Raw genomic sequence first — 13,128 nt, 5'->3', positions numbered from 1 at the left:
GCATCTCAACACTCACTTAACAGTACTGCAAATTGCCAGAAAGACTGCTAATTGCCTTCACCAGCCATATCTAGATTTCAACACATTTTCAAGACCTGAGTGTATTAAAATCATTGTCCATAAAGGGTCTAAGTTTCATTTATCTATCTTAAAGTAAGCTAAAACCTCATAGAACCTGACTAAACCATACTATTTTAAATATCCTTACCCACAAAGTAAAATAAAGACTTATTTTGACAGCTTTTTATACGCAGTGTGTTTGTAGGCAAAAAAGTTAAAATTACTTACTATCTACAGCAGCCACCCCCCCAGGCAGAATTCTCTTTATGAAAATCCCATAATCTTCTGCTGTTTGTGCCCGATAACCTCCAATAATTTTAACTCCTGAACAACAAAAAGACAAAAGTGAAAAATTGGTTATTCCAATTGGTTAGAATTGGTTATTCTATTGTGCTAAACGTATTTGCAGTCAAATCCATGAAAGCCAAATAAACTTTCCTGATGCCAGGTATGAGCTGGCAAAGGTGTTTTTAGGTTTGATTTACTCAGAATAACAGAATGTGCAATCTGAGTTACCTAATCCATTCTGGCAATCAGAGAAAGAGAGGCGGTGAACAGCTCGATTAATTCCATGAGGGCCCATAATGGTCCTAAGGAACAAAATATAAATAATCAAGTTACAGAAATGAGACAGAGCTATATTAACAGAAAATAAATTACAGTGACTGTATTTTTAACTCAAATACAAACCCAAACCTCCTTTCTCCACTGACAACTTCATATTGTTTGATATCTCTGAGCCATCATCTCCCCAGCCAAAAATCAATCTGTTCATCACAAATATCAGATGCAAAGGTACAATAAATATACAGAATTTACTTCCTTTTCCCACAAAGCACTTCAGGCTCAACTGTGAATCCCACTTTGTGTAATAAAAGGATTGTGATTAAATATAAACAAAATTCCACAAGCTGGTCCACCTTAACATTTAGGCAAGAAAAACATACTGTAAAATCAGTTTTCATTAGGTTATGAATATTTGAACAAAAGCACACCTAAGCCAGTGCATAAAATTATTTCCTAAGATATCTAAAATATAATTTTTTGTATTTATGGACATAATCTTTTCCCAAATCTCCCAATTTCTTCACCCAACATGGATTTCTTTCTCTATTGTAAAAAAGGCTTCTTTCCAAATTCTTTTGCTTGATCCTGTGTGTACCTTCCCACCCCAAGGGAAAATACCAGGATGGCACTTGGAATTGTCTAAAGGCAGAGAAATATTTTGAAGGCAGTTGATCATGAAACAGAATTTAAAAAGAATACAAAGTAAAATTAGAGCTTTGAAACCAAATTCACAGTTTCATCAGACTCATGATCAGCACACTGCTCTGAGAACGCAGAGTATTAAGAATGGAAATAAATCCAGATTACCCTTTACCAGGTTTTATTTTCATGTAGATGAATTATGGATAAAAAAAAATGTTAGTTGTATTATATGTCCTCTGTCCTTTCACTGCAACTTTTTTGGAGAAGACAGCAGATCTCTTCTAGAAAAGAGCAAAAGAACCACAGAGGTTTTTGTGCTTTGACCTACATATTGTGCTACATTAGATAGAGAGTTGTGTTTTCTAGAGGGTCCTAGTGAAATGGAACAACAAGAATTCATTAGCAGGGTGGGAAAGAAGATCAAAGTGGAGGACACAGTGACCCAAATCCTTCCACACAACCTAATCCAGCACACAGCCTGAACTCTATGCCTGAAACTGGGTACATCTGCAAAAGCCAGAGTACATCATTAAAAGGTGCTGTGCCAGAAGGAAGAGATAAATCCAAAAGGTTCAAATGTTCTAAAAATTCTAGCACTAGCCAGGAGATCCAGCTTCTAAAGAATATCTGCAGTTCTTTTGGTTTTGTAGAAGAAAACTGGATGAGATTTTTTAATTGAAGGATAAGCACTAACTCTGAAAAGCAACGATTTCCCAAAACCTCCTATATCCAAGTATTTGCAAAATTAGCCCTTGCTTTAGAAAGGCCGGCCACAAGAAGAGACCTAATAATTCTAATAACCTTTAGAAACAAAAAGTAAACCTATGCTTCAAGCACTATATAATTTTCACTGTAGTATTTCTTATTTTAGCATGTTTCACAGGCTAAAAAGAAAAAACCCAGTGTATTTGGTGTGTGTTTGACAGGACTGCACAGGACTGCACCATGATATGTCAGAGCATAAGGTACCCTTTGTAGAGCTAAAAGTGAACCAAAATGTTTTTACTTAATCACAGCCTGAAAGGAAGAACAAATCCCCAAGCTCAATATTTCTTTAAGAATATTCTTTGGACAACCTCCTACTCCTTCACAAGAACAAAGTATCTTGCATTACTACCCAGTACTGTCACTGGAATTATCCCACAAATTTGTTCTGAGGCTGAAGGACAGCATCCTAGTCATGCTTTGTCCTGACGTGTCTCAGTCTCTGAAATCTCAAACAAGGTACACTGATCTTTAAAATAGGCAACTACTCAATTTTTTTCTCTCTTGCCTTTTGAACTACTGCTGTTGGGTTTGCTCTGCCATTCCCTCTCAGCAGTTTTCACACGGCAGTTTTTTTGTTAAAATTAAAAAGCAAGAACAAAAGTTACTTCAACCTTGCACAAACCAACACAGAGGTTCTACTTTCGCAAAATCTGAAAAGATCAAATCTCAGACTTTAAGTCTGAAGTCTAGAGTTTGCCAGAAATTGTAGAACTTCTTTAAATACTACCATATAAAATAATGAAATATGATCAAATCTAAGAACAGGACCATTAATAGGAAAGTATCTACATTTTCAGAAGTAACTGGCAATACTTTCAAAAGAGAGATTCTAACGAAACTATAAAGGATTCTGACAAAGAGGACACAGAGAACACAAAACTGATTATTATTTTTAGTCAGTGGAGAGGAGTAAGATATCTCTGAAACACTGGAATTGTGATGCTGCCACCTACAATTAGAAAGAACTGACACTTTGGACAGACAACTTTTACAAGGTACTCAGGTCTGTTTATGCTCTAAAGACTAAATCCCTCCAATACATGCAGTTTAAAATTTACTCTAGCACATAAAAGTGAAGACAAAGATTTTCAAACGCCCCAAATTTGTTAAACAGATCACATCTAGTTGACTTGCAGTGTTAGGGGATTTATTTCCCATATAACACAGATCTTCAAGTCAAGCTACTTGTCATAGTCATAAAATAAACAGAGCTTTAACAATTTCACTGTAAAATGACTTGGATTCAGTAGCCATCCAACATTTATTTTATGTCATCAATTTCAGTATTTGTGAAATGTTAGAATATTTCTCCCAGAGCTTTAGAACCATGCTTAACAGTATAAATAAGGAAACAGGCTTCTAAACCAGTTGGCAGTAGTAACAAAAAATAATTTGATGGTTTTTGTAGAAAAAGATGAAAGTTAAATAATCTGATGTTGCTACTCATTTTTTGAGGTCAGGCAAAAGTACCTGTAAGGAAGGTTTTAGCACATAGAGAAGATGTGAGACAAGAGATGAAATAAACAAGTAAAACTCACCAAAATGTGCACTATAACCATCTTATACTGAAATATACTAAACTCAACACTCCAGCTGAAGTCCTGGAATGAAACAGACTAAGTGTGCAACATTTTGTGTAGATGTTACAGTAAGGACAATTAACATGAACCTGCTTCTATTACTTTTTAGCAGCATACACAAAGAAGTTCAACAACTTTGGGGTTTATTTCTTTTAGTACTTATCAGAACATACAGCTCCAGATATTCTTCTGCTCTCTATTCCTGAGAAGTTAATAATCATTTATGTGCATAAACAAAACATTTACCTATGTTTATCAACGGAAGAATAATACTTTACTCACAAAACACGTATCACTTGACACACAAAAATCTAAATTATAAACTCTGGCTGTTGATGAAAAGAAGCTGAAAATTATCAGCTTTTAAATTATCTTTCCTGTACTTTGCCCAATTACAGACTAGAGCAATGCCCTCAGAACTGAATGGTTCAGCATACCAGTATAAAAGAGAGAGACCATCAAAACGCTCTGGTTCATCTTCAGCCCCTGGAGAAAGCAAGGACATCCTTCAGCACAGCAGGAAAAACAAGGACAACGCAACCAAAACACACTGGAGGTTTCCAGTTCAGCCAGATAAAGGTTGTGAGCAGGATGATTTCTGCTAACAACTAAAAAACCCAAACACAGAGCTCCAGCTGAGCGTTCTGCCTACTTAATCTTCTCTGAAAGCCTCTGCGTCACATGCACTAATTCACCTAGAGAGGTAATGCTTACTTTTTCTCTCTTTGAAACGGCCGTTTAGAGCAACTTTAAAGACTGATAAATGCAAAGGAGAAAATTTACTCCACTGTGATTAAGCAATCTAGACACAGCAGCCAAAGGCAAATGCAATGATTAAAAGCAACTTATTTCCTCCTGTTCTTCTAATAATTTATTTACATGCTCCCTGCAAACAAGGTCAAAAGCAGTAACTCATGACCTTTCTAAAGCAATCTTCCTAACACACTGCATTATGCACAGCCACACAAAAGGGAAAGCCAACAAAGCAGACTGGGAGTATTAATGAAACAAATGCCATTATGCTATTACTTTTCATTCTCAATCATGGTACTGGCTAGATCATTGTACCATGATCTAACTTGATTTTTAGACTTTCAAGATACAGCAGTCATAAGTCAACACAGAGCTTGTGTTATTTATTTTCTCTAGAAATGCAAGCTGACATGTACTTTTCTGGGAAAGGAAACAAAACTGTCAAATTCATGTCATTACCCTGGGAATAATGTAGTTTAAGAAGTCAAATGTATCACCCTTTTCCCAGAGGTCAGATCCTGTGATAGGAGACTTGGTCTTGCAGAGAGATACACATTTTCAGAAATTCTGAGCATTGACACCAGTTTGGTTAATGAATGTTTCCTTCCAGGCTTGCCTCAGAAGTACCCCTACTACTCCCCCTCTCTCAAAAGATCATAAGAAGACTTCAGCTTGAAATGAAAGCCTACTACACTGTGTTCACTGAGGGCTTTAAGTAGAAAGGTGAATCCTCTCTAGCCAGGAGCAACCCTGTGATCAGACAGCATCTGTCAGGTCTGGAGGTGCAGCAGGACGGCTCGGCTATGCCAGGAATGCAAAAGCTTATCTCAGGCATTTTTTTTTTTTTTAAAGCTGCAGTGACTGTGGTTTCATTAGCAGATAATCCTTCTGGGGAAAGGATCCCTTTGCTGAGAGACAATATGCTGAACAGCCTGCAACGCACACAAGGAAGCCTGAAAGCCTGCAACGCACACAAGGAAGGGCAGAGTGACCCCCCACAGATTAAGGAGCAGATCAGAGATGGAAATGGGAACATAAAGCAGCCTCCCTAGTTCCCAAATGGTGAAAAGGCCCAGTGGCACAGTGACCACATCCATTCAGAGATTAAAATTTGCCCCTTTGCAGCGTTTCCTCAGTCAGCTCATTCTGCTGCTGTTACCGGTATTACAGAAAAACCATTGATATTTTAAGCCCCATATCAATTAGATTTGCTCTAGGCAAGGTTACAGAAGATAAAGTACCAATAGATTTTCTCCAATAAAACAACCTCTGTACTTAACATCGGTGGAGTTCAATTTGTGGTATCAAAATCAGGAGCATTTGTCAAAATACATCACTCAGACTAAATCCACCAATTAACAACCTGCTCAAGGCTCTCCAATTTCTTTGTTAAAAAGCAAAAAGTTATTTTGATTAAACCAGACATGGCAAACTTCTACACAATTTAAGCAGATATAAAGTAGTATTAGCCTTACTGCTCTCATCTCATTAGAGTTATTACCAGTAATACATGACTTGTTCAGAAGATTGCTCCTCCACTCCTTCTTCCGAGTAAATTGTGCTTTGTTCAGCTTCCTGAACTCATCCCCAAGGCTTCTATCCCTCTTTACCTTCAAATTCTGTTGCTGTGCTGCTTTTAATGAGTGACAGCATTATTGCTTCTCTTGCAAGTGCTCTGCCTTTCAAGAATGCGCTCAGAGGAACACAAATTACTTTTTACTTCCAGAAAGATCTAGGAAAATTGTAAGTCAAAACTCCATGAAATTTAGTATAAATAAGTAAGACTCAATTTTCAAGAGTTGTCATTTGTTGTTAAGTAAGATTCATTTTCAAGCAGCCGGGAAATTATTCCATTCTGGCAACATTTGGAATTACAACTTGTTTTTCCCAATGGAAGTTTTGCCATGCTTTAGCAACTGAGATGGATTACATTATAATTTAGCAGATGACAAAAAGATCTGCAGAATCTTTGGAAGTTCGATTCACAAGATCTTTTTTGTTATGAATAAACCAAAGGCCTTCTAAAAAATCCTATACAAATCCACTATGCAACTGTAGCTTTTCAGCTTCACTAACCCCAAGTTCAGATTCTAAGGACTGTAGGCAAAGGAATGCTGTATCATACAGCATGGATGAGCACTCAGTGTGATCCATCCAAACCCACTCATTATTCAAAATACATTCTGCTATAAAGTTTAAAAGAAAACACAGGTCATTATACAGCAACTGTTAAGCCTAAAAAAAGCTTGGGCAACATTGTAATTGTATAGAAACACGAATGGTTTGAGGCTAACCCCCTGCACAGAGAAGAAAGGTATGATTTGAAGTTCAGGTAACTTATAACCTCAGTTAACATATAACCAAGTCCATTCTGGGAAGCATCATCTCCTACAAGAAATAAAAGTACAGAAAATTACAGCCTGCCATCAGCATGCAGCTGAAGTGCAGTTTTAGGTGCCTTTCCTGTTCATCTCTAATGTGAAAAATCGCCTTTGGAATACAGTGAGCTAGGAACTACTCATGTAAACTACTCATCTTTCACATTACTCTAGCAAGCCACAGCTGTCTGAAAGATCACATACCCTGAATTTCCATCAGACAAGCAGAGTTTTGGTTTCTCCAGGTCCCAGTAAAAAGCAAGTCAGTTTTTTTAATGTTTTGTGGTTTTTCTTTTCTAACCAATCAAGTTATTTAAGAGGAGGCATAATTCTAAACCTATGTTAATTTTTTTATTATTCTTCTGAATACTCTTTGCTGGATTCTATTGCACAAGTACAACAAACATGGTAAGTCCAGCAAGAGCTGCCTGCGCCTGGTTTTAATTCTGGTTTTGATGACAGCATTGGCATGGTTATTTGGCAGTTTGGAAAGGGTCTGGAGTTACACTTTTAAATCATGACTGAATCCATGTTTGACATTTAGAATGTGATCCAACTCTTAAGTGGATAAGACTATGTTTTATAGAATGAACACAATTTTTTTACATCCTGTGACATTGGTAAAAATATGATGGTTCCAAAGTACTACACATAAAATATTAAAGGTATAGAGAGAGTATTCTGAAAAAGTAATGCACTGTAATACAAAACCCCCAGTCTTATGCTACTGCAGGTACCCCAGATGTACAAAGAAGTTATCTACTATATCCAAATACGTTTTCATAGCTCAGAAGCAATAAATTAAGAAATCTCTATGCAGGGTTTTATCTCTACAAAACTAGTCCTAACCAAGTGCAGATTAAATTAATGAAAAGCTTAAGGGATGACTCCTCCCTTAAAGTGTAAATTCACTGGTGTTGGTGTCAACTTTCCTACGGCGTTACTGCAGACTGCTTCAATATCAAATTTATTTTTCTTTAAGTCTTCATCAAGACAAGATCCTACCAATGACATGGCAAAAATTTAAACATTATGATCCATTAACTGTATTTCTGCATCTAGGGAAAAAAAGTACTTACTCCTTCTCTGTATTTGTGAGGGGATCTGTACTGGACATCTTCTTAGAAGCACTACTAAAATAAAAGTTCAAAGTAAGAGTTCTGACACATGAAGAACAGGCTCCTACCCAGGATCAAAATCTTCTAAAATAGGAAAAAAACAGATTACAATTCTAGGATTATGCAACATAACTGCTGAAGGCAAAGACAATTCCTTTTTTTTTTTTTTTCCATTTAAAGTTACTTGGAAAGGGAATGGTGTTTTGTGTGTCTTCTTTTCTCATGGTTTTTTTACTTACTCTCTGGTGTTTAGTGTCTCTGAACATGAAGTACGTGGAACAGGCCAAAACACACAAAATGGGCTTACATACCACTAATGTAGCAAAAGCCTCCAGAAATTCACATTATATTTTTATTAGTACATACAACAGGTTGACAGGAAATACAACCCTGGATGCACTGAACTACAGTCATTTCAGAAACTGCTAAAAAAGCATTAATGTAAAAAATATCCATTTGTATCAGCAGCAGCAAATCATCCTGACCTTGTGCACGGCTGAACCCTCACATGCCACAACCCAGAACAGGAATTATTTCCAAAACAAGAGGGGCAAGGAACTCTCCCAAGACGCAGGCAAAGACCATTCAGGTGCTCCTGGCACCAACGCCACTCCACAGACCCTGGCCAAGATACAGCAGAACCCCCAGGTGCAGTGTGAGCCTCCACAAAACCACTCCAATTCCTGCACGTCTGTACTTCTTGTGTGAAAAAGATGTTAAATCCACGTTGGAATGCCGCAAATGCTCCTGCAGTAAACATCTTCAGGTTTTGCTCACTAAAGAATCAAAAAGTCATCTGAAGACAGGGGAAATAACACAGTATGGCTACACTGAGCCTTTATCATTCTCTTATTCAACATGGAAAATGAAGCACCGGGAGCTGCCAGTCTTTGTGTAATTCACCTTACTGGAACCGCCACAGAAGAGGGACACAGCTCTAAAGCAGTAAATTCAAGTAATGCTACAGCAAATTTTATTACAGTGCATGGCACCAGCCGCGTGAAAAACTATTGTTTGTGAACTTGCCCGACTTTGCCCCTCCTCAGGTTACCGCTGGTTACTAACAGCGCTCGCTGCCTTTGCAGCATGTCAGTGTCTCTGCCTGAACAAAAACAAATCCCTAGAAATGAAACTAACGAGAAACAAAGCACCGGAGGAAAAAAAGGAACAAACAAACCACCGGTGTCAAGTGTGTACAAAAGGGGAGAAACTGCAGGCCCCGGAAGGACCACCCGGAGCAGCCCCGCACCCAGCGCCCGTCCTGGGCCGCCAGCGCGGAACCACCTGAGGGATAACCAGGTATCAGCGGGACCCGGGTCATCCCTGCGGTACCAGGTACCTCCGGTGCGGTGTACCTGCGGGACCACCGCCCGTCCCGGTGACCCCGCTCCTGGCCGGCCTTTCGGTGCCACTCCCGTCCGGCACAGCCCGCTCGGTGCGGGATCGGAGCCGTGGAACCCCGCCGGCCTGTGGGCTACTCCCGTTACCTCGTACACAACCTGCGCCCCAGCCGTCCCGCTGGCGGGCGAGGAGAGGGCAGCCACGGGCGGCTCCGCCGGGACTCCCTCGCTCAGCACGCTACGAGGGGGCGCAGAAGGCGATGATGCGATGGCAGCTCGGCCCACCCCCGCCCTCTACTTTCCCTCCTCCTCTCCCGCCCCCGTCCCGCCCTATTCCCCACCCCGTTCCCCGGCCGCCCGTCCCGAAAGCCCCCGCGCTGCGGCCATGGCGCTGTGCGGGCGGGGCTGGGCGCGCTGTGCCCGCGGGCTGCGGCTCGGGGCCTTGCCCCGGCCCGGGCTCTGCGGGACCCGCGGCGTGCGGGGCTCCAACCCCTTCACCCGGCAGCAGGAGGAGGAGTGGCGCCGCCGGAACCGCTCGGCCGTGGGCTACATCGCGGCGGCGGCCGTGGGCATGGTGGGGCTGTCGTACGCGGCCGTGCCGCTCTACCGCCTCTACTGCCAGGTACGGGGGGCCCGCGGCCGGCGCCGGTTCCGCGGGCGCGGGGCCCTCACTGCCCTTCCCTGACAGGCCACGGGGCTCGGCGGGACGGCGGGCACGGGGCGCGACGTGGAGCGGATCGAGCGCATGGAGCCCGTGCGGGACCGGCTCATCAGGGTCACGTTCAACGCCGACACGCACGCCAGCATCCAGTGGAACTTCAAACCGCAGCAGAGCGAGATCTACGTGAGTCAGCGCCTTCCCCCCGCGCAGAGCCGTGCTCACGCTTGGAAGAGGCCTTTAGGATCACTGTGCAGCCGGCACCGCCGCTGCAGCCACTGAACCACAGCACCACGTCCAGATCCCCTTGAGCAGCTCGAGGGATGGCGACTCCACCTCCCTGGGCAGCCCTTTCCAAAGCCTGACTACACCAACAGTGGAAAATGTTTCTAATATCTAATGGCAATCGCCTCTGTCTCATCCCAAGGCCATTTCCTCGGTGCTCTCAGTGCAGGCAGGGCACAAGGGCCCGATCCCCAGCTTCTGTTGTCAGTAGTTTCAGAGAGCAGTAGTGTTCCACTTGAGCCGCCTGTGCTTTGAGACTGAACAGCCCCAGACGCGTTCTCTAGAACTTTCATCAGCTTTGTTGCCCTTTGCTGCTCCAGCAGCAATGCTCCAGCACGGCAGTGTCCTTTTTACAGGACATTGGGTGTAGCTGGCCCTCTGCCACCCCATTAAACTATCGAAAGTTATTGAAACTATAGTTATGTATATACTTTGTGGTACGTACATCACATGCACATTGTACATACATCATAAAAGTATATACATATACATACTTAAAAATATATAGTATAACAGTATATCGAAATCTGTACTGTTTCTCCTATTGCCCTATCCTTTTGCCCCTATCCATATAGGAACTTTTTCTTAGCATTTAAAAAAATCACAAATTAACTTTTCTGTTTCAGATTAGTTCTCAAAATAAGGAGTTATGCTTCTAAATAGTTTCTGAGTTCAGTACTGAAAGAATAACCTCAGAAATTAAATGCACACCATATCTAAATCAGCATATTAAAAATGCTCTGTGTGCTGTTGAACTGCTGAGGATAGTAGAAGACTCAGGCAAAATGGGTAAGATTAAAAATACATAGAACAGTATTGAAGCTTTTAATTTTGAATTGAGATTAATTGCATGTAATCAAAATATTTGTGAAATAACCAATTTGAAACAGTAATAGAGAAAATGAATTCTAGATAAAGTCTAAAGAACTTGGTTTGAGGGGTGGAGGGCTGCAGTGAGTTAAAAAAAAAAAAAGAAAATCACTGTACAATTATGTTATACAGGTGGTACCAGGAGAGACTGCACTGGCATTTTATAAAGCAAAAAATCCTACTGACAAACCAATAATTGGAATCTCCACCTACAACGTTGTCCCATTTGAAGCAGGACAGTATTTCAATAAAATACAAGTAAGTGTGAACAAAGCAAAGATTGCATTTTCCTTTACACAAAAGAAAACGGTTACCCATAAATTGCATTTTAATCCTGGACAACATTCTTCATATGCCAACATTTTAAGAAAATACCTTTTTTTTCTTCCCGAATTATAAAGTGCATCAATTCATTCTTAGCTTTACTGCCCTCACACCAAGCCGGTCATCCCATCAGAGTGGCTCCAAAATCTGTTATTTATCACCCCTCTGAGGGCAGGCAGAACGATGTGAGCTGGCCTGGCCCCTTGACACCTTTACACACTTCATTAAAAGCTAATGTATTTTTTTCCTGTATCACCACACTAACAAAATTGCTGTCTTGGTGCTCATCTTATTGATCCTTCCCAGGATTTCAGGGGTGTAAAGGGAATGAGAGTTTATTTGAAACCATTCAGATTTCTCTCATGTTGGCAGAGATAAAATTTGTCATCACTATTGTTGTCTAACTGTGGATTTTTTTTCCTCCCGCCTGCAGTGTTTTTGTTTTGAAGAACAGAGGCTAAATCCTCAGGAGGAAGTGGACATGCCTGTCTTTTTCTACATTGACCCAGAGTTTGCAGAGGACCCCAAAATGGCTAAAGTTGATTTGATCACTCTCTCTTACACCTTCTTTGAAGCAAAGGAAGGACAGAAGTTGCCACTTCCTGGGTATCAGTAATGGGCATTCTCTACAAAATCTGACTTCTGCTACATCTGAGTGCCAGTTTTGATGTCATTTTTCCCTGGAAGAAAAAACTACAGGAATACTGTGCAGTATGAAATGATATTATTAAACCTCCATGGGCACATGCTGTTATGAAAGTATATGTACATATATTTTTTTTTTTGGAAACCAACTTAATGTATCCCTATTTCTTAGGGATAGTATTTCTTCATCAGACAGTGGAAGGGAGTACACTGTTCTTGAAGTAGAGAGGGTTTTCTCAGGCCATCTTTTTGTAAGACGTTATCTGAATACCACAAGGCAAATTTTTAAACCAACGTGTAAATTAAGATCTTTAAAACACAGAAGAAAAAATCAGTTGATAAAGCATCTAAAATTCCATTGCTGGCTCCAGAAAATAACTTCAGTGTTAAATTAATTTAGAAAAAGGTAAACCCAGATAATAAATTAAGGTAATCTCATAAGTAAACAGTTAGACTGTTATTTCTGTGTAAGGCTCCCTGGCACAGGAGGAGAAGATGATTCAGAAGGTGATGCACTCTCTCATGTTATTACTGAATCAGTAGTTCATTTGGTAAGAGCAGACTGCTCTAAAGCTGTTATCATGAGAATAGTAATTTAAGCGTAAGCATATCAGATCTGTGGGATGGTTTCCACTTGGAAACACCATCTTATTTCTGTGTTGTGTCCCACTCATTGGAAGTATCTGTGCTGCTGTTGAGTGCACTTTGCCTCTGCAGAGGGCTCTACACCTCCACAAGAGACAAGCTTGGCTTGTGTCCGACATGCTTTGAGCGTAGGGCAGGGTGTAACAACTGCTCTGAATTGCAGCTGAATGAACAGCAGGATGTCTCCTCAAAAACCAGCACCAGCCCTTTCAGAGGCTGAGCTGGCCTGAGCCTGCCCAGCAGTGCAGCAGCTCTCCAGGGGGACTCTTCCCCAGCAGAACATGCAAGTGGTGTTTATGTAACTTTTGGGCATTATCCGTGCAGGAGGTCTAATCACACTTCATCACTGCCTTGCAAACCAGGAGCAAGTTGCAGAGGGAGTTTAACTAACCTGCTCATTTTCAGACAGAAAATATCAGCCAGTATCTCTTCTGCTGGGCCACGTCTTTCTACACCTTCCAGCAGAGAAGATCTAACAAAGTAAGAGTGATGCTG

At 41.1% G+C, this 13,128-nt stretch overlaps 2 protein-coding genes across 2 annotated transcripts in view; one reads left to right on the top strand and one right to left on the bottom strand.

Annotated features, from left to right (window-relative positions):
- STXBP4 (syntaxin binding protein 4) overlaps window positions 1-4,122 on the bottom strand; it is a 61,982-nt gene extending 57,860 nt beyond the window's left edge. Inside the window, exons 1-3 of the mRNA XM_041409380.1 lie at window positions 4,055-4,122; window positions 577-650; window positions 289-384 (exon numbers count right to left, since the gene is read on the bottom strand). Coding sequence (XP_041265314.1) covers window positions 289-384; window positions 577-650; window positions 4,055-4,122 — 238 coding nt within the window. The remainder of the gene's footprint in view (window positions 1-288; window positions 385-576; window positions 651-4,054) is intronic.
- A 5,352-nt stretch (window positions 4,123-9,474) lies between these two features.
- LOC121338360 (cytochrome c oxidase assembly protein COX11, mitochondrial) lies at window positions 9,475-12,102 on the top strand. Its single transcript, XM_041409245.1, has 4 exons — window positions 9,475-9,828; window positions 9,895-10,050; window positions 11,152-11,277; window positions 11,777-12,102. The coding sequence occupies exons 1-4, from the start codon at window positions 9,475-9,477 to the stop codon at window positions 11,957-11,959; spliced, it is 819 nt and encodes a 272-aa protein (XP_041265179.1). The 3' UTR covers window positions 11,960-12,102.
- Window positions 12,103-13,128: the final 1,026 nt, after the last annotated feature.

This window comes from Onychostruthus taczanowskii, unplaced genomic scaffold (assembly GCF_017590055.1).
Source record: "Onychostruthus taczanowskii isolate IOZ18803 unplaced genomic scaffold, ASM1759005v1 scaffold30, whole genome shotgun sequence".
In the NCBI taxonomy this organism is placed as follows: domain Eukaryota; kingdom Metazoa; phylum Chordata; class Aves; order Passeriformes; family Passeridae; genus Onychostruthus; species Onychostruthus taczanowskii.
The sequence above is the reverse complement of the archived record's forward strand: the minus strand, read 5'-3'. Positions and strand labels throughout refer to the sequence as shown.

Bases quoted from the DNA above. Each gene is read 5' to 3' on its own strand.
- LOC121338360 (XM_041409245.1), top strand. From the start codon at position 9,475: ATGGCAGCTCGGCCCACCCCCGCCCTCTACTTTCCCTCCTCCTCTCCC. The intron at 10,051-11,151 runs GTGAGTCAGCGC...TATGTTATACAG, and splicing joins CGCAGCAGAGCGAGATCTAC to GTGGTACCAGGAGAGACTGC. The intron at 11,278-11,776 runs GTAAGTGTGAAC...TCCCGCCTGCAG, and splicing joins AGTATTTCAATAAAATACAA to TGTTTTTGTTTTGAAGAACA.